Source organism: Coregonus lavaretus, assembly GCF_964263955.1.
Source record: "Coregonus lavaretus genome assembly, chromosome: 30".
NCBI classification, from domain to species: Eukaryota; Metazoa; Chordata; class Actinopteri; order Salmoniformes; family Salmonidae; genus Coregonus; species Coregonus lavaretus.
The window spans coordinates 18,651,446-18,677,832 of NC_140017.1; the positions used below are offsets into that span (position 1 = coordinate 18,651,446).

Consider the following 26,387-nt stretch of genomic DNA (forward strand, 5'->3'; position numbering starts at 1 on the left):
AGCCTCCACTGGTTGACACAAATGATAAACTAGGCACATACAGTACCAACCAATACTACTCACCTGACAGGGCAGGTTTGGACCAGTGCTGCCTTGGCTGCAGTCTTCTGGTCCACAGCTGCTCCCTTAGCAGCCACTGCCTTGGCATCAGTCAACAAGTTCAACTTCAATTAAAGAGTGGAGCATGTGTTATATATTGTGGGGATCTATTTTCATATAACTAGATGTGATGCCTAGCTTAGAAAGAATGCATTAATGATTAAACATAATAGGTTTGTACTGTACTGATATAAATTGTTTAACATAACAAGCTGTGATTCATGTGAGGAATGTTAGGGTGTAGGGTGAGACAGACTTGTGATTCTCACAGACACATACACACTGCCTCTTTGTTAAACCGCGCTCAAGGACGTGTACTGCAAAAGTGCTGACTTTCTGGACAAGTTGCAAAACAACTAGACACCTGGCAACAGTGAAGCGCCAAGGGGCTGGGACCAGCCTGTGCGCCAACGATAGGCTGAGTAAGTCTAAACCACGCTCAGACTCTACTCTGATAGGCCAGCAGGGAGCGGGAACTATCTCTGTCAGAGTATTTAAAGAAGAACCTATAACAAATGGCTCAGTTCTCTGTCTGCCCTGCGTGGTATTTCAGTGGACCCGTATATACGAACATCATATTTACCATTGAAGTGTTTTGCATTAATTAAAATACTAGTCTATTTTAGAAGACGTGTATTGACCTCTTTTGTTCCTAATACCAGATTTGAATTGACGCAACTTAACAATATCAATACCATCTAAATGAATCCCCCTGATTGTACCCATAGTACAGAATAATGACTTAAAAGGGTGGACATCTCCAGATCTGAATGGCAGGAGTGTGTCTAAGCTTTTGTTCCAGCCCAGCTCATACCTTATTACAAATCATAGCCTATCACTGTGATTCAGTATGTTGATTATTTAAGTCAGGTGTTAGAGCTAGGCTGGGACAAAATGCTTCACACACTCTTGCTCTTCAGGACTTCCTGCAATGACTGAAACAGACCAAAGCAGGAACTGGAAGATGGCGGAAACTAAGGTTTTGTTTGAAACTGCTAGTGAGTCGGGTGAAGCTAATAGTACAGAAAGTGAGAAGGAGTGGGTTACCATGGCGAAGAAAAAGGGAAATGATAAGTAAAGTTGTGGTGGAAAATAGGAAAGAACTAGACTAGTTTTCAGTCGGATTGAGGGTTTTGGATCAATGCTACCTGGGAAATCTGTTTAACGTCTCGAGGAAAATCTGGAATGTGTTGGAGGAAAGTGTGGAGTCAGAGAGAGTGGTCTTATTTCGATTTTTTTGTGTGTCTGCGGAGCATAAGAAGCGTGTTTTAAGACTCAAAAAGATATCGGAGTGGAATGTTTCCTGTATGGATTTCCGTAGCGGGGCACCTATCAAGGGGGTTATTTCTGGGGTGGCCTCAGAAATAAAGACAGAGGATAATATCTGAAGACATCGATGGAGTGGTTGGTGCACGTCGACTGACCTGTATGGTGGATGGAGAAAATAAATTTCTTCATCCAAGCTACTATTCTTTGATGAAGAGTCTCTCCCTTCTCATACTGTAACCTCGCCTACTAGCTATACTAATGATCTGCTGTCCAGAGGGTAACATCAAACCGATCAATGTCTTCCCGCAGTAAAGTAAGCACACTGTTGACCCGAGAGATGCTAATCAGTCCATCTCTGAAACCTCTCAAAAAGCCAGACCAAAATAATACAAGTAGTAGGATACCCAACCCTGACCAACAGACACAAACAAACATTATAAAGAACGCCTAGCTTCACCATCTAAGTTAGCTAGCTAGTTAACTTGCAAGCTAGACTGTTGGTTTATAAAAGCCAAAGAAAGCTAAACTAGTTTTTATGAATTTCTCACGCATTTAAAAGGATAGACAAATAGACAGATCATTTTGCCATGTAACCATCTAGCCAGGCTAATATTGATAACTAGCTAGCTAGATAACAGGTATTGTGTAAATGTCAAACTTGCCCAAGAAAGTTCACAGAATTGTCCATTTACTATACTCTATGCTCTACTGTAATGTATGCCTACTGTACTCTGCTGTGCTCTACTGTACTGCATTGTGCTGTACTGTTCTGTCCAAACTTGTGAAACATAGATCTCTATAATTGGTTCAGATTTGGTCCGGACTGGCCTTGATTTGACGCAAACATAGACATCTATAATTGGTTCAAATTTGGTCCGGTCCAAATCTGAGCCAATAATAGACATCTATGTTTCACAAGTTTAGACAGAACAGTACATCACAATGCAGTACAGTAGAGCACAGCAGAATACAGTAGGCCTACATTACAGTAGAGTACATAGTACAGTAAAAATAAGTTGAGGATAGTACAGTACAGTAGAGTACAGTACAATAGAGCATAGAGTATAGCAAAGTAAATAATAGTAAAGTATAGTGTACTCTATTGTACCCTACTTTACTCTAATGTACTCTACTCTACTGAATTAAACTATACTGTACTGTACTCTACTGAATTAAACCATACTGTACTGTACACTAGTGAATTAAACTATACTGTACTCTACTGTAGTCTACTCTACTGAATAAAACTCTACTGTTCTGTACCATACTGTGCTCTACTGTAGTAAACTGTGCCGTACTGTACTGTGATGTTCAAATTTGTGAAACATAGCCTAGACATCTATGATTTGTTCAGATTTGGATCTGGTCAGGACTGACCAAATGTGTACTTGTTTGAGGGCAGAGCTCATTAGAATAATACCCAGCATGCTTTGGTATTGTTTGTTTTCACTATTGGTCATTCAGCAGACAATCTTATCCAGAACGACTTACATTCAACTAAGGTAGATAAACAACAACATATCACAGTCATAGCAAGAAATAAAAATTCTGTAACCATTTCTGAGAATGTTATTGTAGTTGAAGTGGTCTAAATGTTTATTATTTAAGTTGGACTACTTTGAACATCATCATTGCCAGTTTTAAAGCTTTTCAAAAAGATAGCATAAATGCACAATACTGTGATATAATGCTTACTTCATTTGGAAAGTATTCAGACCCCTTGACTTTTTCCACATTTTGTTACGTTACAGCCTTATTCTAAAATTGATTAAATTGTTATTTTCCCTCATCAATCTACACACAATACACCATACTGATGAAGCAAAAACAGGTTTTTAGAAATGTTTGCAAATGTATTGAAAATAAAAAACGGAAACGTTAAATTTACATAAGTATTCAGACACTTTACTCAGTACTTTGTTGAAGCACCTTTGGCAGCGATTACAGCCTCGAGTCTTCTTGGGTATGACGCTACAAGCTTGGCACACCTGTTTTTGGGGAGTTTCTCCTATTCTTCTCTGCAGATCCTGTCAAGCTCTGTCAGGTTGGATGGGGAGCGTCGCTGCACAGCTATTTTCAGATCTTTCTGGAGAAATTAGATTGGGTTCAAGTCTGGGGTCTGGCTGGACCATTCAAGGACATTCAGAGACATTCGCCCCAGTCTGAGGTCCTGAGAGCTCTGGAGCAGGTTTTCATCAAGGATCTCTCTGTCCTTTGCTCCGTTCATCTTTCCCTCGATCCTGACTAGTCTCCCAGTCCCTGCCGCTGAAAAACATCCCCACAGCATGATGCTGCCATCACCATGCTTCACTGTAGGGATGGTGCCAGGTTTCCTCCAGACGTGACGCTTGGCATTCAGGCCAAAGAGTTCAATCTTGGTTTCATCAGACCAGAGAATCTTGTTTCTCATGGTCTGAGATTCCTTTAGGTGCCTTTTGGCAAACTACAAGCGGGCTGTCATGTGCCTTTTACTGTCATGGCCACGCTCCATACAGGCTTGATTGGTGGAGTGCTGCAGAGATGTTTGTCCTTCTGGAAGGTTCTCCCATCTCCACAGAGGAACTCTGGAGCTCTGTCAGAGTGACCATCGGGTTCTTGGTCACCTCCCTGAGCAAGGCCCTTCTCCCCTGATTGCTCAGTTTGGCCGGGCAGCCAGCTCTAGGAAGAGTCTTGGTGGTTCCAAACTTCTTCAATTTAAGAATGATGGAGGCCACTGTGTTGTTGGGGACCTTCAATGTTGCAGACATTTTTTGGTACCCCAGATCTGTGCCTTCACACAATCCTGTCTCAGAGCTCTACGGACAATTCCATCGACCTCATGGCTTGGTTTTTGCTCTGACATGCACTGTCAACTGTGGGACCTTATATAGACAGGTGTGTGCCTTTCCAAATCATGTCCAATCAATTGAATTTACCACAGGTGGACTCCAATCAACTTGTAGAAACATCTCAAGGGTGATCAATGGAAACAGGATGCACCTGAGCTCAATTTCGAGTGTCATAGCAAAGGGTATTTCAGTATTTTTTATTTTTTTTTATACATTTGCAAAAAAATTATACTAACCTGTTTTCGCGTTGTCATTATGGGGTATTGTGTGTAGATTGATGAGGGGGGGAAAAAATGTAATCCATTTTAGAATAAGGCCGTAATGTAACCAAATGTGGAAAAAGTCAAGGGGTCTGAATACTTTCCGAATGCACTGTATGTGCAGTTGAAATTTGTCCATAGAATCAATGACCAAAAAATACATATTTTACTGCTGTTAATTTGGTATTTTCAACATCTGGAAAATACATATTTTTTTTTACATCTGGAAAAGACCAAAAATACGTATTTTCACTGGTCTTTCAGCACTTAAAATGCACTTGATTTCAACATCCCCAAAATACTTATTTTTATCGTCTGGAAAATACATATTTTCGACTTCCGGAAAATAAAAATGTTCACCTTTCTTTCAGCACCTAGAATGCACATGACTTCAACGTCTGGAAAATACGTCATTTTGCTTACTGGGGATCTTCCGCGCACTCACACCGGGTAGAAGAGGCTACTCATCTCACTCGCAGAACAGGAGAAGTGGGTGGCTATATTATTCTGCAGTAGCCTTCTCGGGAGAGCGAATGAAGGAAGAGGATTGGAACAAACAGGCAGCAGACATAGTATCTAAAACTGCTGTGGACTCTTTCTCACCAAAAGAGGAACTAGAAGGCAGGCACGCACGGACGCACAGGTATATCCTAACCGGACGAATCGACTAGTAGATTGAAATAATGTTTCATCTATCCACCGGCAGCAGAACGTGCATGTGCAGCATCACCTTTCTGTCCGCGGTCGTGATATCCTCCTGCTACGCGTTCCGCCGCTGTGGGGAGGTCCAGTGCGTTGAGGGCCAGCAGTGCTGCCCCCCTACCGTTACCGGCAACGGTAGCGCGAGCTCCACGGTGCGCTGCTGCAAGCTCCCGCTGCATATATTCTTCGACAACGTGGGCTGGGTGACGCGCAAGCTATCGGGCATCCTGATCCTGCTGCTCCTTTTCGCAATGGGCTACTTCATCCAGCGCATTATCTGCCCGCGGCCGCGCCGACACCCCCACCCCGAACACCCCGAGGAGCCCTCCCTCTTCCACGGACACGCCACCGCGTCCCAGGACTCCCTACTGGACCGGTACCCCGAATACAGTTTTGGGGACTTCACCTCGCCAGTGCTGCTACCCGCATATGACGAGGTGAAGTACCTGCCGACCTACGAGGAGACCATGCAGGAGGTGCACAGAGACCAGTCGGATGATAATTTACTGGAGGAGCCTGCTGCGGACGGAGGGACGAGGGGAGGACCGATACCCAGAGAAGAGGGAGAGGACACTTCAGGACACAACACACGCGCGTCAAGGAATTCTGTCTGACTAAATGTGATGGACTATCAAATGTAATCATTTTTATTTTATTATGAACTAAAGGAGAGACTTACAGGCTATATAATAACTTAAGTGCAATTACAATCTGTTGCAATGAATGTTGAAAATAATAGGAACTGGCATTTTGGTCAATGACGGAGTTTTATATGATTGGGCGGATGATTCTCCTTTTGTATGCAAATTAGACTAGGTATGAGAAAAGGAGACAATAAAAGAGAGATGGCTGCTAAAATTGGCGCTCTTTTTTGTATTGACAGGCTGCTAATATGGCGCAGGTACAATCACATTACATTTTGCTTAAACGGTTCAATTTCCAAAGGCACCATGAGACAGTTGTCTTTCTCCATATTTTTATTTTATTTTATTTTATGAGATTAACAGGCTGAGAATGAGTTTTTGAGTCTGCTGGGCCTGAAAGACTTCTATTCATTGTTATATCTATATCCTAGAAATGTGCATCATGTCATAATAACAGTAATTTGGTGGGTGCTTATATTTGTCCTATTTCACACATGTACAACTGTGTATTAATATGCATGTGAGAATTGGAAATGTTTTTTCTTCTTCTTCATATGCCAATTCTCGCTGAGACACCCCTCAGAGAGTGGGGTCACAGGCAGGGTCTAGGAGAATCGCTTGGTGCTGTGCAGTTTTCAGTGGCCTAGTGGGGATTTAAAAGTAATAGAATAGTCACACCATGGAATGAATACAAATACTCTCTCCAACACATCTACATAGGCTATGCCTGACATTTTGTTACATCAGCAAGTTATTTTATCCAATGTATCAGAGAGCTCAGCTCACACATACTGCAGAATGAACACAAGATCTCCTCTCTGAGAGAGATGAGGATGATGTCCCTAAATACTGATCCAATGTCGAGTTACCATGTAGTGATCAGTGAGCAGAGACCAGCTCTGATAGTTTGTCTTTGATGTAGTGACCATAGTTGAATGTCAAAACTTTCACCATCATCAGCATTAGATCACTTTAATACAGACATGCCTTGCATGGAAACAGGCAGGAAACTGACTGATAGACAATACAGACAGTCATAAAGACAGAAGTATAGAATAGACAGCATTAAATAAAGAGCTAGGCTGGCAGACATAAAGCTGGAGCTGCAGACTGAGATAGCCAGTATACAGGACAGATCAGTGAACAGAGACTACACACCCTTGTCTGTTTATCGATCTGTCATACTTACCTGTGTCTGTCTGTCTGTCGCTGGCAGACAGCAGACCAGTTAGCAGGCAGGTACATTTCAATATCTTAATGCTCAATTCTAAATCGATCTGTAGCCCAAGAACCAGAAATAATATAGCTATGTCCAGCTAAGCTTATGATAGACTAGGCGGCATTTTTGGCCATACTTTTAAACCTTACCTATCCACTCTTCTCAGATCTACACAGAAAATGACCCAGGGAGTAGGGTTATATTTGGAATTGGGAAATAGAGTTCTACATTTACAAACCACTCCTCTGTGCACAGCCTAGGGTACAGCCACATCCTCTACACAGTAGGCTGGGCGAGAACAGTCATCATTAGTCTTTCTGTGGAACAGTGGGCCGTTGAGATGCACCAACCCTCCAAGAACCCAATCACTTGAGCTAACTGGCTTATCTGAAGTGCATAAGAGTGGATAAGCAATGAGAAACTAAAGGATACTCATTAGGAGTTTGGGTTACAGGAGTGATGTTAGCACATCACTTGTACAGTGGGGGTAAAAAGTATTTAGTCAGCCACCAATTGTGCAAGTTCTCCCACTTAAAAAGATGAGAGAGGCCTGTAATTTTCATCATAGGTACACCTCAACTATGACAGACAAATTGAGAAAAAAAAATCCAGAAAATCACATTGTAGGATTTTTTATGAATTTATTTGCAAATTATGGTGGAAAATAAGTATTTGGTCACCTACAAACAAGCAAGATTTCTGGCTCTCACAGACCTGTAACTTCTTCAAGAGGCTCCTCTGTCCTCAACTCGTTACCTGTATTAATGGCACCTGTTTGAACTTGTTATCAGTATAAAATACACCTGTCCACAACCTCAAACAGTCACACTCCAAACTCCACTATGGCCAAGACCAAAGAGCTGTCAAAGGACACCAGAAACAAAATTGTAGACCTGCACCAGGCTGGGAAGACTGAATCTGCAATAGGTAAGCAGCTTGGTTTGAAGAAATCAACTGTGGGAGCAATTATTAGGAAATGGAAGACATACAAGACCACTGATAATCTCCCTCGATCTGGGGCTCCACGCAAGATCTCACCCCGTGGGATCAAAATGATCACAAGAACGGTGAGCAAAAATCCCAGAACCACACGGGGGGACCTAGTGAATGACCTGCAGAGAGCTGGGACCAAAGTAACAAAGCCTACCATCAGTAACACACTATGCCGCCAGGGACTCAAATCCTGCAGTGCCAGATGTGTCCCCCTGCTTAAGCCAGTACATGTCCAGGCCCGTCTGAAGTTAGCTAGAGTGCATTTGGATGATCCAGAAGAGGATTGGGAGAATGTCATATGGTCAGATGAAACCAAAATAGAACTTTTTGGTAAAAACTCAACTCGTCGTGTTTGGAGGACAAAGAATGCTGAGTTGCATCCAAAGAACACCATACCTACTGTGAAGCATGGGGGTGGAAACATCATGCTTTGGGGCTGTTTTTCTGCAAAGGGACCAGGACGACTGATCCGTGTAAAGGAAAGAATGAATGGGGCCATGTATCGTGAGATTTTGAGTGAAAACCTCCTTCCATCAGCAAAGGCATTGAAGATGAAACGTGGCTGGGTCTTTCAGCATGACAATGATCCCAAACACACCGCCCGGGAAACGAAGGAGTGGCTTCGTAAGAAGCATTTCAAGGTCCTGGAGTGGCCTAGCCAGTCTCCAGATCTGAAGAGTTGAAAGTCCGTGTTGCCCAGCGACAGCCCCAAAACATCACTGCTCTAGAGATCTGTATGGAGGAATGGGCCAAAATACCAGCAACAGTATGTGAAAACCTTGTGAAGACTTACAGAAAACGTTTGACCTGTGTCATTGCCAACAAAGGGTATATAACAAAGTATTGAGAAACTTTTGTTATTGACCAAATACTTATTTTCCACCATAATTTGCAAATAAATTCATTAAAAATCCTACAATGTGATTTTCTGGATTTTTCTTTCTCATTTTGTCTGTCATAGTTGACGTGTACCTATGATGAAAATTACATGCCTCTCTCATCTTTTTAAGTGGGAGAACTTGCACAATTGGTGGCTGACTAAATACTTTTTTCCCCCACTGTATGTTAAATACTGTATGCGCTTTAGCCAGACTTCCTAGTCTCATTAATACCATCATCTTCAACAGGGATTCTGACCATGACCGTTATGGATCACCATAATGGGAAAGCTAGTCTGTCTGACTGTAGTGTAATCCTATACCGTCCAGCCAGGGCCAGCCTGTTGTGTTGGACACTTATGGATTTCCTTCACAGAGGAAATTGGTGGATAAGAGGAGTTTACACAAAACAACATTAAATCTACTGATGGATGAATAGAGTGAATGACACAAGATGCAGACACATTACACACACACATCACAGTACGTTTTAGTGACAGAATACAGATATGGTATTACTGTATTTTGTGATTTAACAGTAGAGATCACATTTTTGCATCTTTGTCTCTCTCTCTCTCACTCTCTCTGCAGTGGAGGCAGCCTCTACAAGTCCTCTGCACTCAGGCTGTGGGTTCAGGGGCCTAGGGCACGCTCCAATCCTTTAGAATTTCCAGCATTAATGTTTAATCAGATGGAGTAAAACTCTGATATTCTGCGCTTTGAGGAGTCCCTCGTAGGGGATCTGAATACAATAATGAGAAAGGCTGCTGAGATGACTTGCTGCCACCATATTGAACTTAGTGGCACCAGAGCCCGTGGAGTATTGGTTAGAGTACATTGCTCTGGCTTGAGGTAAAAGCATTGTGTAGTTGTGTCTACAATCATGACAAGACACTTCATAAGTATTGAGATGTTTCGGATGTTTTGGAAATCCAGACCCAGGCCAATTTTATGGGGTGTGTAACAGCCCAACCTGAGTGTGAGAAAAATAGACAATATACAGTAATTCTGTGTCTAACAACAGATTATGCCAATGGAGCAGTTATTCAATGCCTTAGTGGGCAAAACAGCAGAGAAACCAAGGCCAGATCAATGTGCACTATGCTCCTCATAAATCCTACATTATGCCCCGTCAGTGTCTGAGCTTTAGTAGTAGCAGCATGGTTTGGATATGGAGTTCAGTGTGTGTGACTGGGTGTGTGTTTTTTTTAGGTCTGTATGTATTTGTTGAAGTGTCTGGGTGTGTGTGTGTGTGTTATCTGTGTGCTGTATGTCTGATCATACTTGTGTAAGAGTTCAGGAAACACGTGCATTGAGATGTGTGCATGTGAAACCTGACTCCTGGCTGATAGAGTGCTGCTCCTCTTGGGTCAGAGATGACTGGAGAGCTTCCACACTACCACTGACATCATAAGCTACCCGTCGCCCTCTCTCTAACTTTACTCTAGACAAGAACGGCCTGACTGCAGTTAGCTGGGGAAGGATGGAGGGAGTTCCTTCTAGCCTGCACTTAAAACAATACCTGAGTGACCAGGGATTGATAGCATGGAAAAACAGAGAGCGAGAGAACGAGAGGACATGAAGAGAAGGGGGTGTGAGAGAGGCTGAACTTAATGATTCAGTCTTGCTCTGTAATAGTGTAGGACAAGCAGCCCTAGACTGCTCCTCTACTGCCCCCATTAGCCATCATCCTGTATCCATCAGGAATACTGGGAGCGCCGGGGTCCAGACCAGAGTGACAGGGATCCATCCTGCTGCTCCTGGCCTCCCTGCTGGGGCTGTGTTTGACTGTGTGTTGGGGTTGTGCGTGTGTTGGGGTTGTGTGTGTGTGTTGGGAGTGGAGATAGATGGGGTGTAATGGCATAATGATGGGCTGGACCTCTGTCAGGGGAGGAAGCTGCATGGCAAGCAGTTTTACACCACCACAGAGAATACACATTAAAGCCTTAATACTTAATTACACACAAACACACACTAAATATCTATGATTACTAGTTAAAACGGACTGGGCTGGGGCTGATTGCATTGGATTGAAATAGCAGATAGCAAATAGCAGTAGCAGAGAGTTGATCGATCTGATAAATATGTATTTATTAAACGTCTACATATGTACATTCTCAGAGAATAAGGCATTTAAGTTAATTGTAAAAAATATCTACTAGTATAAAAAACAGAAACACAAAAATAACACTAACCATGTTTGATAAATGATCATTCGAATATATTATGTACATTTGGTCCCTGGATGAGATCAGAGGTGTGGGGTCAAAGGTCAGCTTCGGGAGGCCAGGCTGCTCCTGACAGAGGTGTTGGCAGCCTTCTCTCGCTCCTTAACCAGCTCCATCTCTACCTTCGCCTGGATCTTCTCCCAGTCCACCTCCACCTGATGGAGAGAGAGAGAGAGAGAGAAATTAGAGAAGTGGGTCAGTCTAATGGGGCATAGTATGACAGAAATGGCACATTGCCTCTTGTAAAAAAAATACTGTCTGGTTTCGAAGAGAAGAAGTCTTTACTACTACAGCTGGTCTGTGTTCACTATATGACAGTCAAAAGCAATGACATATCCTACCCCGTCAGCGTACTGCATGAACCTCTTGTTGGTCTCTTTCTTGCTAAAGTCCTGCAGGAACTTGAGTCTGTAGGCCAGCACTGTGTCCACATGGGTCTTATGTTTTACTGCCAGCTCCAACGCCCTGAGGACACATGAAGCTTTCAGTCCCATTCACAGACGCACATGTAAGTATACATAGACAGACAGGCAGAAAGACATGTCAAACAGACAGACATGTCAGACAGACATTCAGAGACAGACAGACATTCAGAGACAGACAGACATTCAGAGTCACAGGCAGACAGATATTCAGAGACAGACAGACATTCAGAGACAGACAGACATTCAGAGACAGACAGACACCCACACCTGTCCCAGTTGTAGAGGTTGATGTGGACCTGTATGGCCTGGTAGACCAGGCCAGCCTGTAGCAGAGTGACCTCAGCCTCCTGGACATGACCACTGAACAGTAACATGTGGGCCACTGAAGATTCCTTAGATGGCATATCCTTGATAGAGTTAATATACTGCACCTTATCCACCTGGAGAGAGAGAGGCAGGAGAGAAATATAGAAAAACAGAATGACATTTACTTCAATTACTGTACACATGTGGAGGAGAAAAGGAAAGAGAGCGAGATTTGAGTGATTGATGGAGGGTCTTACCTCTCCAATGGCAGCGTAGGCCACCTCCGCTGTCGTCAACTCCCTATTGGCCATTGCCATGCCAGCGAGACACGCCCACAGCGACTGGTCCTATAGGAACAGAGACAGACATGAACCAAATAGGAAATGAAATTCAGCATACACACATTGTCTTAGCATCAATAAACGCACCCCCCCAAAAATAAAAAAAACACCCGAACAACCCACACCCACACACACCCACACCCACACCCACACCCACACCCACACACACCCACAATAGGGAGAAGGCATGAGTGCCAGGGGACAGGGAGCTAGGGTATAGGGGTATATGTCAGGGGGTGGAACTGCTGCTCAGCCTGACAGGCTGGTGGTGGCGCCAGGGCGTAGCGCATGTCCCAGCCCTGACCACAGGCCCTGCACAGGGGGGCTAGTTTAGCCCTGCTCCCCTGGGTCATTAAAGGGATGGGGCACTGAGAGAGAGGAGGGCTGTGTGTGTTATTAGAGGGACGGGAGGGCAATTACACTGGCGTCGCTACAGGGACACTCTTCCCATTACCAGTCTGCTCATCCTCACAACACAGGCCTCGTTAGTGTCACTCTGCAGGGCACAGCACACACACACACACACACACACACACACACACACACACACACACACACACACACACACACACACACACACACACACACACACACACACACACTCAAACACACCCTGTAATCTGACTTCCGTGTGTGTGAGTCTGATATCATACTCATTCAGGACACGCAGACGTACTTAGACAAACATGCAGGCACACACGCACACAGACTTAATGTTACTCCCATTCACTCTTACAGTCACACTCAAACTACGCCACTCAACAGTATCACTGAAAGCAAAGCCCAGAACAAAATCTTCATCCATCCTGTCATCTCATCTGAATCCTTCATTAAGACAAACAACATTGGCCATAAAACCGTGAAGACAACAACAAAATCATCCTTTGCTAAAGCCACTAAATGCTGGTCAGAGAGTCAGAGAGAGATAGGCTAGTTTCCTCCAATCAGAGGAGAGATGTGGTCCATTGTGGTGTTGGCTCACTGTTAGAGCCTGGCTGGGGATTTAGTCACACTGCTGGGCTGCCCATGTTTGTGTGACTGTGTACAGTATTGTTGTTTGTGTACAGGCCTATCAGCATGTGTGTGTCTGTGTGTGTGTCTGTGTGTGTGTTTAAGCATGTGTGCATGCTTGTGTCAATCTTTACGTGCGTGTTTGTGTGCGTGTCTGTTAATAACAATTCAGTGCCATGAAAGTATCCACAAGGGGCTAATCCTCCATACCTGGCTAACAAGACTTCCCCAAAACACTCCTCCCACTCCGGGAAAAACCACACCACATGGCCACAAAAGACCAAACCCTTACCAGAAACGGGGGGAGGAAGAAGGAGGGGTGGCTATTAAAAGTGGTGACGCTCCTTCTTCCATAAAGTGCCTCCAGGAAGTATTCACACCCCTTAACTTTTTCCACATTTTGTTGTGTTACAGCCTGAATTTAAAATGGATTAAATTGAGATTTTGTGTCACTGGCCTACACACAATACCCCTGGCCGGGGACCAATGCAGGCAAACTTAAATCTGTTTTACCTAATTTCTACCAGCATGTCACATGTGCAACCAGAGGAAAATAAAAACTAGAACACCTTTAGACCACCTTTACTCCACACACAGAGACACATACAAAGCTCTCCCTCGCCCTCCATTTGGCAAATCTGACCATAATTAAATCCTCCTGATTCCTACGTACAAGCAAAAACTAAAGCACGAAGTACCAGTGACTTGCTCAATACGGAAGTGGTCAGATGACGCAGATGTTACGCTACAGACTGGAATATGTTCCAGAGCTCATCCGATGGCATTGAGGAGTACACCACCTCAGTCACTGGCTTCATCAATAAGTGCATCGACGACGTCGTCCCCACAGTGACCGTACGTATATGCCAACCAGAAGCCATGGATTACAGGCAACATCCGCACCGAGCTAAAGGCTAGATCTGCCGCTTTCAAGCAGCGGGACACTAATCTGGACGCTTATAAGAAATCCCGCTATGCCCTCAGACGAACCATCAAACAGGCAAAGCGTCAATACAGGACTAAGATTGAATCCTACTACAACGTCTCTGACACTCGTCAGATGTGGCACGCCTTGCAAACTATTACGGACTACAAAGGGAAAACCAGCCGCGAGCTGCCCAGTGACGCAAGCCTACCAGACGAGCTAAATACCTTTTATGCTCGCTTCGAGGCAAGCAACACTGAAGCATGCATGAAAGCACCAGCTGTTCCGGACGACTGTGTGATCACGCTCTCCGTAGCCGATTTGAGCAACATTCACAAGGGTGCGGGGCCAGATGAATTATCAGGACGTGTACTCAGAACATGTGCGGTCCAACTGGCAAGTGTCTTCACTGATATTTTCAACATCTCCCTGACCGAGTCAGTAATACCTACATGTTTCAAGCAGACCACCATAGTCCCTGTGCCCAAGAAAGCGAAGGTAACCTGCCTAAATGACTACCGCCCCGTAGCACTCACGTCGGTAGCCATGAAGCGCTTTGAAAGGCTGGTCATGGCTCCCATCAACACCATCATCCCGGAAACCCTAGACCCACTCCAATTCGCATACCGCCCTAACAGATCCACAGATGACGCAATCTCAATCGCACTCCACACTGCCCTTTCCCACCTGGACAAAAGGAACACCTATGTGAGAATGCTATTCATTGACTACACCTCAGCGTAAGGGTAGGCAACAACACATCTGCCACACTGATCCTCAACACGGGGGCCCCTCAGGCGTGCATGCTTAGTCCCCTCCTGTACTCCCTGTTCACCCACGACTGCGTGGCCAAGCATGACTCCAACACCATCATGAAGTTTGCTGACGACACAAAAGTGGTAGGCCTGATCACTGACAACGATGAGACAGCCTATAGGGAGGTCAGAGACCTGGCAGTGTGGTGCCAGGACAACAACCTCTCCCTCAACAAAGGAGCTGATCGTGGACTACAGGAAAAGGAGGGCTGAACACGCCCCCATTCACATCGACAGGGCTGTAGTAGAGCGGGTCGAGAGTTTCAAGTTCCTTGGTGTCCACATCACCAACAAACTATCATGGTCCAAACACACCAAGACAGTCGTGAAGAGGGCACGACAACACCTTTTCCCCCTCAGGAGACTGAAAAGATTTGGCATGGGTCCCCAGATCCTCAAAAAGTTATACAGCTGCACCATCAAGAGCATCCTGAACGGTTGCATCACCGCCTGGTATGGCAACTGCTCGGCATCCGACCGTAAGGCGCTACAGAGGGTAGTGCGTACGGCCCAGTACATCACTGGGGCCAAGCTTCCTGCCATCCAGGACCTATATACTAGGCGGTGTCAGAGGACGGCCCAAAAAATGGTCAAAGACTCCAGTCACCCAAGTCATAGACTGTTCTCTCTGCTACTGCATGGCAAGCGGTACCGGAGCGCCAAGTCTAGGTCCAAAAGGCTCCTTAACAGCTTCTACCCCCAAGCCATAAGACTGCTGAACAATTAATCAAATGGCCACCCAGACTATTTACATTGACCCCCCCCCCCCTTTTGTTTTTACACTGCTGCTACTGTTTATTATCTATGCATAGTCACTTTACCCCTACCTACATGTACAAATTACCTTGACTAACCTGTGCCCCTGCACATTGACTCGGTACCAGTACCCCCTGTATATAGCCTCGTTATTGTTATTTTAATGTGTTACTTTTTATTTTTTACTTTAGTTTATTTAGTAAATATTTTCTTAACTCCAAAAACAAAAACATATGGAAATGTCTGCTCTACCCAAAATCACAACCAAATAATTGCAGCCTTACCGCAAAAATGGAAGAGGAAAGTGGAAGGGGAAGAAAGTAAGGAACTTGTCTGTCAGCCTTGCATTAAAGAACATAATTGGTTAAGGAAAACTGTGATAAATAAAAAAGTATACCAGTTTCATTTAAGGACCAAAGGATTGACAGCCGTCCCATAAACAGTTGAAGTCGGATGTTTACATACACTTAGGTTGGAGTCATTAAAACTCATTTTTCAACCACTCCACAAATTTCTTGTTAACAAACTATAGTTTTGGCAAGTCGGTTAGGTCATCTACTTTGTGCATGACACAAGTCATTTTTCCAACAATTGTTTACAGATAGATTATTTCACCTATAATTCACTGTATCACAAAATTCCAGAAAATTATGTCATGGCTTTAGAAGATTCTGATAGGCTAATTGACATAATTTGAGTCAATTGGAGGTGTACCTGTGGATGTATTTCAAGGCCTACCTTCAAACTCAGTGCCTCTTTGCTTGACATCATGGGAAAATCAAAAGAAATCAGCCAAAAATGTTGTAGACCTCCACAAGTCTGGTTCATCCTTGGGAACAATTTCCAAACGCCTGAAGGTACCACGTTCATCTGTACAAATAATAGTACGCAAGTATAAACACCATGGGACCACGCAGCCATCATACCGCTCAGGAAGGAGACGCGTTCTGTCTCCTAGAGATGAACGTACCTTGGTGCGAAAAGTGCAAATCAATCCCAGAACAACAGCAAAGGACCTTGTGAAGATGCTGGAGGAAACAGGTACAGAAGTATCTATATCCACAGTAAAACGAGTCCTATATCGACATAACCTGAAAGGCCGCTCAGCAAGGAAGAAGCCACTGCTCCAAAACCGCCATAAAAAAGCCAGAATACGGTTTGTAACTGCACATGGGGACAAAGATCGTCGTACTTTTTGGAGAAATGTCCTCTGGTCTGATGAAACAAAAATAGAACTGTTTGACCATTGTTAGGTTTGGAGGAAAAAGGGGGCCATTTGCAAGCCGAAGAACACCATCCCAACTGTGATGCACGGGGGTGGCAGCATCATGCTGTGGGGGTGCTTTGATGCAGGAGGGACTGGTGCACTTCACAAAATAGGTGGCATCATGAGGAAGGAAACTGATGTGGATATATTGAAGCAACATCTCAAGACATCAGTCAGGAAGTTAAAGCTTGGTCACAAATGGGTCTTCCAAATGAACAATGACCCCAGGCATACTTCCAAAGTTGTGGCATAATGGCTTAAGGACAACAAAGTAAAGTTATTGGAGTGGCCATCACAAAGCCCTGACCTCAATCCTATAGAAAATTTGTGGGCAGAACTGAAAAAGCGTGTGCGAGCAAGGAGGCCTACAAACCTGACTCAGTTACACCAGCTCTGTCAGGAGGAATGGGCAAAAATTCTCCCAACTTATTGTGGGAAGCTTGTGGAAGGCTAACTGAAACGTTTGACCCAAGTTAAACAATTTAAAGGCAATGCTACCAAATACTAATTGAGTGTATGTAAACTTCTGACCCACTGGGAATGTGATGAAATAAATAAAAGCTGAAATAAATAATTCTCTCTACTATTATTCTGACATTTCACATTCTTAAAATAAAGTGCTGATCCTAACTGACCTAAGACAGGGAATTTTTACTAGGATTAAATGTCAGGAATTGTGAAAAACTGAGTTTAAATGTATTTGGCTAAGGTGTATGTAAACTTCCGACTTCAACTGTAGATTGCAAAATAGTTGGGAAGAGATTTCATGGCATAGTGTTTATGAACTGATACGCATAACGACACCGGATTCAAAATTTAGAATCTTTCAATTTAAATTATTATATAAAATTCTTGCTACCAATAAAATGTTATTTATATGGGGGATACAATCTTCCCAGGTCTGCAGATTTTGCTGCGAAGAGACAGAATCATTAGATCATTTGTTTTGGTACTGTCCATTTGTAGTTTGTTTTTGGACACAGGTCCAGGAATGGCTAAAGGATTGCAATATTTACCTGGAGCTAACCTTGCAGATAGCATTACTGGGTGATCTGAAAAGTCATAGTCAATCGATCAATAATATAATAATACTTTTAGCAAAAATGTTTATTTTCAATTCACAATCTGTAGAAACAATGAGAATAGAAAGGTTCAGAACTTTTGTAAAAATCCTATATGGATGGTGTTAAGAGATAGATGGGTGGTGTTGAATGGAGTTGAAGGATGGGACTAATAACAACTAACAACAAATAATAACAAGATAACTAATAATGTAAGCATACTATGTCCATAATAAGTATTTAGGTTGTAGGTTGGGAGCTTTTGTGAAAGAGCACAGTTAGAAAGATATGGCATATAGAAGCAAACCGGATGGACATCATGAAAATGATTGGAGAGGTTGAGAGTAGAAGAAGTTCAGGAGAAAAAACAAATGAAATATAATTATTGTAAAATTGACTGTGTCCATAAAATGTAGATAGTAAGTATAAGCTCCAAGTAGGGAAAGGGTGGTGGGGTTGGAAAGTAATAAAGGGGAATATATATTTTTTAAAGGATATGTATGTGTATGTGTATGTATGTATGTATGTATGTATGTATGTATGTATGTATGTATGTATGTATGTATGTATGTATGTATGTATGTATGTATGTATATATACAGTGGGAAGAACAAGTATTTGATACACTGCCGATTTTGCAGGTTTTCCTACTTACAAAGCATGTAGAGGTCTGTCATTTTTATCATAGGTACACTTCAACTGTGAGAGACGGAATCTAAAACAAAAATCCAGAAAATCACATTGTATGATTTTTAAGTAATTAATTTGCATTTTATTGCATGACATAAGTATTTGATCACCTACCAACCAGTAAGAATTCCGGCTCTCACAGACCTGTTAGTTTTTCTTTAAGAAGCCCTCCTGTTCTCCACTCATTACCTGTATTAACTGCACCTGTTTGAACTCGTTACCTGTATAAAAGACACCTGTCCACACACTCAATCAAACAGACTCCAACCTCTCCACAATGGCCAAGACCAGAGAGCTGTGTAAGGACATCAGGGATACAATTGTAGACCTGCACAAGGCTGGGATGGGATACAGGACAATAGGCAAGCAGCTTGGTGAGAAGGCAACAACTGTTGGCGCAATTATTAGAAAATGGAAGAAGTTCAAGATGACAGTCAATCACCCTCGGTCTAGGGCTCCATGCAAGATCTCACCTCGTGGGGCATCAATGATCATGAGGAAGGTGAGGGATCAGCCCAGAACTAAATTTGAACTGCATTGTTGGTTAAGGGCTTGTAAGTAAGTATTTCACGGTAAGGTCTACACCTGTTGTATTTGGCGCATGTGACAAATAACATTTGATTTGATTTGAATGTCAAAGTGGAATTATGTTTCTTGAATTTTTTACAAATTTATAAAACAATTTGAGCTGAAATGTCTTCACCCAATAAGTATTCAATCCCTTTGTTATGGCAAGCCTAACTAAGTTCAGGAGTAAAAATGTGCTTAACAAGTCACATAATAAGTTGCTTGGACTCACTCTATGTGCAATAATAGTGTTTAACATGATTTTTGAATGACTACTTCCTCTCTGTACCCCACACATACAATTATCTGTAAGGTGCCTCAGTCGAGCAGTGAATTTCAAACAGATTCAACCACAAAGAACAGGGAGGTTTTCCAATGCCTCGCAAAGAAGGGCACTAATTGGTAGATGGGAAAAAATTATACAAGCAGACATAGAATACTCCTTTGAGCATGGTGAAGTTATTAATTACACTTTGGATGGTGTATCAATACTCCCAGTCACTACAAAGATACAGGCATCCTTCCTAACTCAGTTGCCGGAGAGGAAGGAAACCACACAGGGATTTCACCATGAGGCCAATGGTGACTTTAAAACAGTTACAGAGTTTAATGGCTGTGATAGGAGGATGGATCAACAACATTGTAGTTTCTCCACAATACTAACCTAATTGACAGAATGAAAAGGAGGAAGCCTGTACAGAATACAAATATTCCAAAACATGCATCCTGTTTGCAACAAGGTACTAAAGTAAAACTGCAAAAAATTTGGCAAAGAAATTAACTTTATGTCCTAAATATAAAGCGTTGTTTGGGGCTGAGTACCACTCTTCACAATAACCTAAAACACAAGGCCAAATATACACTGGAGTTGCGCACCTAGACGAAAAATGTTTCCTGAGTGGCCTAGTCACAGTTTTGACTTAAATTGGCTTGAAAATCTATGGCAAGACTTGAAAATGGCTGTTAATCAATGATCAACAACCAACTTGACAAAACTTGAAGAATTCTTAAAAGAAGAATTTGAAAATATTGTACAATCCTGGTCTGCAAAGCTCTTAGAGACTTACCCAGAAAGACTCACAGCTGTAATCGCTGCCAAACGTGATTCTAACACTTATTGACTCAGGGGTGTGAATACTTATGTAAATTAGATATTTATCTATTTCATTTTCAATACATTTTGAAACAAATGTTTTGACTTTGTCATTATGGGATTGTGTGTGTAGATGGGTGAGGAGAAAAAAAACAATTAAATCCATGTTGAATTCAGGCTGTAACACAACAAAATGTGGAATAAGTCAAGGGGTATGAAGAAAGTGCATTTAAAAAGTTTTCAGACCCAGACTTTTTCCACATTTTGTTACTTTACAGCCTCATTCTAAAATGGATTAAATCATTTTTCCCCCTCATCAATCTACACGCAATACCCCATAATGACAAAGCAAAAACAGGTTTTTGCAAATTTATATAAAACCGCCCGGAAATATCACATTTACATAAGTATTCAGACCCTTTACTCAGTACTTTGTTGAAGCACATTTGGCAGCGATTACAGCCTCGTGTCTTCTTGGGTATGATGCTACAAGCTTGGCACACCTGTATTTGGGGAGTGTCTGTGAGTCTTGGCTGTGTGCTTAGGGTCGTTGTCCTGTTGGAAGGTGAACCTTCACCCCAGTCTGAGGTCCTGAGCGCTCTGGAGCAGGTTTTCATCAAGGATCTCTCTGTACTTTGCTCCGTTCATCTTTCCCTCGATCCTGACTAGTCTACCAGTCCCTGCCGCTGAAAAACATCCCCACAGCATGATGCTGCCACCACCATGCTTCACCTTAGGGATGGTGCCAGGTTTCCTCCAAAAGGGACACTTGGCATTCAGGCCAAAGAGTTCAATCTTGGTTTCATCAGACCAGAGAATCTTGTTTCTCATGGTCTGAGAGTCCTTTAGGTGCCTTTTGGCCAACTCCAAGCAGGCTGTAATGTGCCTTTTCTGAAGAGTGGTTTCCGTCTGGCCACTCTACCATAAAGGCCTGATTGGTGGAGTGCTGCAGAGATGGTTGTCCTCCTGGAAGGTTCTCACATCTCCACAGAGGAACTCTGGAGCTCTGTCAGTGACCGGGTTGTTGGTGATCTCCCTGACCAAGGCCCTTCTCCCCTGATTGCTCAGGTTGGCCGGACGGCCAGCTCTAGGAAGAGTGTTGGTGGTTCCAAACTTCTTCCATTTAAGAATGATGGAGGCCACTGTGTTCTTGGGGACCTTCAATGCTGCAGAAATGTTTTGGTACCCTTCCCCAGATCTGTGCCCTCGACACAGTCCTGTCTCGTAGCTCTACGGACAATTCCTTTGACCTCATGGCTTGGTTTTTGCTCTGACATGCACTGTCAACTGTGGGACCTTATATAGACAGGTGTGTGCCTTTCCAAATCATTTCCAATCAATTGAATGTACCACAGGTGGACTCCAATCAAGTTGTAGAAACATCTCAAGGTTGATCAATGGAAACAGGATGCACCTGAGCACCTGAGTCTCATAGCAAAGGTTCTGAATACTGATTTTTAATGGAATATCTATGTAGGCGTACAGAGGCCCATTATCAGCAACCATCAGTCCTGTGTTCCAATGGCACGTTGTGTTTGCTAATCCAGGTTTATCAATTTAAAAGGCTAATTGATCATTAAAAAACCCTTTTATGTTAGCACAGCTGAAAACTGTTGTGCTGATTAAAGAAGCAATAAAACTGGCCTCCTTGAGACTAGTTGAGTATCTGGAGCATCAGCAATTGTGGGTTCGATTACAGGCTCAAAATGGCCAGAAACAAATAACCTTCTTCTGAAACTCGTCAGTCTATTCTTGTTCTGAGAAATGAAGGCTATTCCATGCGAGAAATTGCCAAGAAACTGAAGATCTCGTACAACGCTGTGTACTACTGCCTTCACAGAACAGCACAAACTGGCTCTAACCAGAATAGAAAGAGGAGTGGGAGGCCCCAGTGCACAACTGAGCAAGAGGACAAATACATTAGAGTGTCTAGTTTGAGAAACAGATACCTCACAGGTCCTCAACTGGCAGCTTCATTAAATAGTACCCGCAAAACACCAGTCTCAACGTCAACAGTGAAGAGGCGACTCCGGGATGCTGACCTTCTAGGCAGAGTTGCAAAGAAAAAGCCATATCTCAGGGTGGCCAATAAAAATAAAAGATTAAGATGGGCAAAAGAACACAGACACTGGACAGAGGAAGATCGGAAAAAAGTGTTATGGACAGACGAATCGAAGTTTGAGGTGTTTGGATCACAAAGACAAACATTTGTGAGACGCAGACAAAATGAAAAGATGCTGGAGGAGTGCTTGATGCCATCTGTCAAGCATGGTGGAGGCAATGTGATGGTCTGGGGGTGCTTTGGTGGTGGTAAAGTGGGAGATTTGTACAGAGTAAAAGGTATCTTGAAGAAGGAAGGCTATCACTCCATTTTGCAACGCCATGCCATACCCTGTGGACGGCGCTTGATTGGAGCCAATTTCGTACTAGAAAAGGACAATGACCCAAAGCACAGCTCCAAACTATGGAATAACTATTTGGGGAAGAAGCAGTCAGCTGGTATTCTGTCTATAATGGAGTGGCCAGCACAGTCACCGGATCTCAACCCTATTGAGCTGTTGTGGGAGCAGCTTGACAGTGTGGTATGTAAGAAGTGCCCATCAAGCCAATCCAACTAGTGGGAGGTGCTTCAGGAAGCATGGGGTGAAATCTCTTCAGATTACCTCAACAAATTGACAACTAGAATGCCAAAGGTCTGCAAGGCTGTAATTGCTGCAAATGGAGGATTCTTTGATGAAAGCAAAGTTTGAAGGACACAATTATTATTTCCATTAAAAATCATTATTTCTAACCTTGTCAATGACTACATTTCCTATGCATTTTGCTATATTTCCTATTCAAACTAATTTCATGTATGTTTTCATTGGGGAAAAAATGAAATTTCTACGTGACCCCAAACTTTTGAACAATAGTGTATGTAAATAAGGTATTTCAGTTTTTTATTTTTAATAGATTTGCAAAGATTTCTAAAAACCTGTTTTCGCTTTGTCATTATGGGGTATTGTGTGTAGATTGATGAGGAAAATAAGTCATTTAATCAATTTTAGAATAAGGCTGTAACGTAACAAAATGTGGAAAAAGGGAAGTGGTCTGAATACTTTCCGAATACACTGTACTTTCTGAAGGCACTGCATATACCCACTTCACCCCCCTCTCCCCTCCAGCCATCCTTCTCCAGGGTTGTGGTTATTGCATCATAACCAATGCAGTGTACACTGTGAAGGCTCTTACTGGGGTTGGGGTTCAGGGGTTGGTTGTGTGTGTGTGTGTGTTGGGGAGGTTAAATACGGTAAATGGTGTCACCCAGGCTAATTAGAAACAAATTAAAAGCTGCTGGTCGTGTCTCGTTAAAGCTCCACTCCAGTTGGGAGTGTGTGTGCCCACTGCCCACACATGGGCAGTGGGCACACACACACTCATGCACGGCACACACACGCACACACACACAGACATCAACCCCAACCAACAAACACACACTGAAGGACTAAGTTCTCTTGAAATATCCAGTCAATATCTTAATGTGTGTACATGGTCCATACGGTCTATGGTGGAGTACTACAGGGGAGTTAGCAGATGAGGAGAGAAAGCAGATCTAAAGGAAGGGATAGCAGGAAGAGGAGGAGAAAGAAGAAAAATGAAGACATGAGGAGAATGACAAAGACGAGGACAGGAGGAAAAGGGATAATGGAAAGACGTAAATGAACGAGAGAGAGACTCACCTCTTCCTCAGAGGTCTAGCACACAGAGACTTCGTGTGGGGGGGGTTGGGGGAGACACCAACACAGGAGAGGAACATCACGGAGAAAGACATGAAACAATCGGACAGACACGAGACAACCAGACAGACATGAGACAACCAGCTGAAATGTGACAACCAGACAGAAATGAGGACAGAAATGTGACACACTGACACCTGAGACAAGACATTGAGACATACACACACACCCCACTGCCAAAGAGTGACAGTTAGTTCCCACACTGCCTGTTGTTCCCACGCTATGGTGGGGGGAACCCATAAGGTCTAACAGAACATAACACTAGAACCCTGGAGGAATCCCATTCACTATTCCCTCAGGAACCCCCTATTACCAACCCCCCAGGACCCAGACCTGTGGCCCCCCAGCCCGTGGCCCCTCTTGGGGGCTGAGTGTTTCCCCTGGAGCGCGGGCTCTGGTTCTCTGGTCCCTCTGGCCCTGCTTTGCTCTGCTGCAACCCACAATGTGCTAGCAATTACAGGCCGCTAATTACACCATTTATCCTTAATAACTGGCTTTAAGAGAGGGCTCAGAGCTCAGGGCACAGAGCAGCCCCCCTATCCTGGGTAGGGTAGGGGCAGGGCCAGGGAGACAGCAGGCCTGATGTTAGACATTACTTGGCACTGGCCAATTTCACACCATTATTCTATTTTCAACATAATGTTAATAGTTTTTAAGATGTGTTTTGTACAGTATTTCGAGTTGAAGATGATGTGTGCTCTGCGCTATACAGGTCAGACTCATTCTGCATGGGGCCAGGGAGTCACTAGGGAATGTCCCCTTCAGTTGTAACTCCTGTCAGGTGTAACTCCTGTCAGGTGTGTGTGTGTGTTACCTTGGCAAAGCGGCAGAGGCGCAGTGCGTCCTCCCAGCGAGAAGAGGCGCTGTACTCGTGCAGCAGGGCGGGGTAGGGAGACACACTGCTGTACACCAATGAGCCGTCACCGCGACGCACCGTCACCTGGGTCCCCACGTAGTTCAGGATGTGGGGCGCACGGCTGAACTCACTGCGGAGGGGGACAGATAGACAGACAGACAGACAGATATAAAATACATTTTGTACAGACAGCCACTTAGCCTAAGGACAGCCACTCAGGAATCTCTTCATTGATTAATCAACGGCTTTTATACAACATGAAAACATTTGAGATGAAGATGATGTTTTACCTTTTATTTCCGATAATGGGGAACTGTTTTCTGTGTGTGTGTTTGCGTTCACATGGTACCTGGCGTCCTTCATGTAGAGTGTTTTAGGCAGCAGGTCCTTGTCAGTGAAGACAGCACTGGGATAGTGCCACACGGTGAACTGTGTGTCCTGAATACCACACAGGATGTTAGCTGAGTCGTTCCAGGCCATAGTGTGGACCATCGTACCTGTAGAACAGGATAGAGACCAACAACACACTCTTACTAACACTCAGAATAACTAACTATCCACACAAACAGCTAACCTCTACCACATGGTGTGTAGACCATAGTACATGTGGGTTGTGATTAGAAAGATCTGGTAGGCTTTAGGTGCTTAACAACACAAAGCAGTTTGAAATCTCTCCCCCCCTCCCTTTCTCTCCTTCCCTCTCTCCTACCTATCTTGCAGATGTTGTGTTCTCTGTTGAGGCGGCGGACAGCGGTCAGGTACAGGTCACGGTTCTTATCTATGACCGCGATCTTCCTCTCGCTGGACGGGCCACACTGGTCCAGAGCTATCTCCACCACCTCCATCTGGAACACACACACACACACACACACGCACGCATGCAAACATACACACATGCACACACAACACACACACACGGTGAAATGGGAGGCAGAAAGTTGTGTGGGAGAGGCCTGGTTCACATAAGCAGGGCTAACTGAACCACCAGTGTCAAACCCCACCACTCCCCATAACACATACACTTACAATATTGTCTTTTGATACACATCTCTTCTCAACACATGATCACCCACATCACAAGCCCTCTCCTGTCCTCTCCCCCCTCCACACTCTCTAGTCCCCAGTACAGCCCTGAATACACAACCACAGGAGGACTAGGAGGGAACAATTGAGCTCAGATCAGAGGGAAGATACTCAACTCAGAGGGAAGAGGTGGAGGAAAGAGGAGACAGGAGGGAGAAATGGGGGAGGCAAGAGAGAGGAATGGGGTGCCAGCAGTCTGACCCCACAGCTCCTGGACCATACTCCCCAACAGGAGTGTATGTGCGTGTGTGTGACTGTGTGTGTGTGTGTCAGAGCCAGCTGGCTTCAGTGCAGT

The 26,387-nt window shown here is 43.8% G+C and overlaps 2 protein-coding genes across 2 annotated transcripts in view; one reads left to right on the top strand and one right to left on the bottom strand.

Moving 5' to 3' along the window:
• Positions 1–5,172: 5,172 nt before the first annotated feature.
• c15h3orf80 (chromosome 15 C3orf80 homolog) lies at positions 5,173–5,772 on the top strand (the record flags this gene model as incomplete). Its single annotated transcript, XM_084147977.1, has 1 exon — positions 5,173–5,772. One exon carries the CDS (start codon positions 5,173–5,175, stop codon positions 5,770–5,772), a length of 600 nt encoding a protein of 199 aa, XP_084004103.1.
• Positions 5,773–10,962: 5,190 nt separating this feature from the next.
• Positions 10,963–26,387, bottom strand: part of LOC311105640 (intraflagellar transport protein 80 homolog) — a 71,875-nt gene continuing 56,450 nt past the window's right edge. The window contains exons 11-17 of the mRNA XM_084147845.1: positions 25,719–25,854; positions 25,359–25,506; positions 24,968–25,139; positions 12,109–12,198; positions 11,813–11,985; positions 11,462–11,585; positions 10,963–11,275 (exon numbers count right to left, since the gene is read on the bottom strand). Of these exons, the coding sequence (XP_084003971.1) occupies positions 11,165–11,275; positions 11,462–11,585; positions 11,813–11,985; positions 12,109–12,198; positions 24,968–25,139; positions 25,359–25,506; positions 25,719–25,854 (954 nt within the window). The 3' untranslated portion in view covers positions 10,963–11,164. The remainder of the gene's footprint in view (positions 11,276–11,461; positions 11,586–11,812; positions 11,986–12,108; positions 12,199–24,967; positions 25,140–25,358; positions 25,507–25,718; positions 25,855–26,387) is intronic.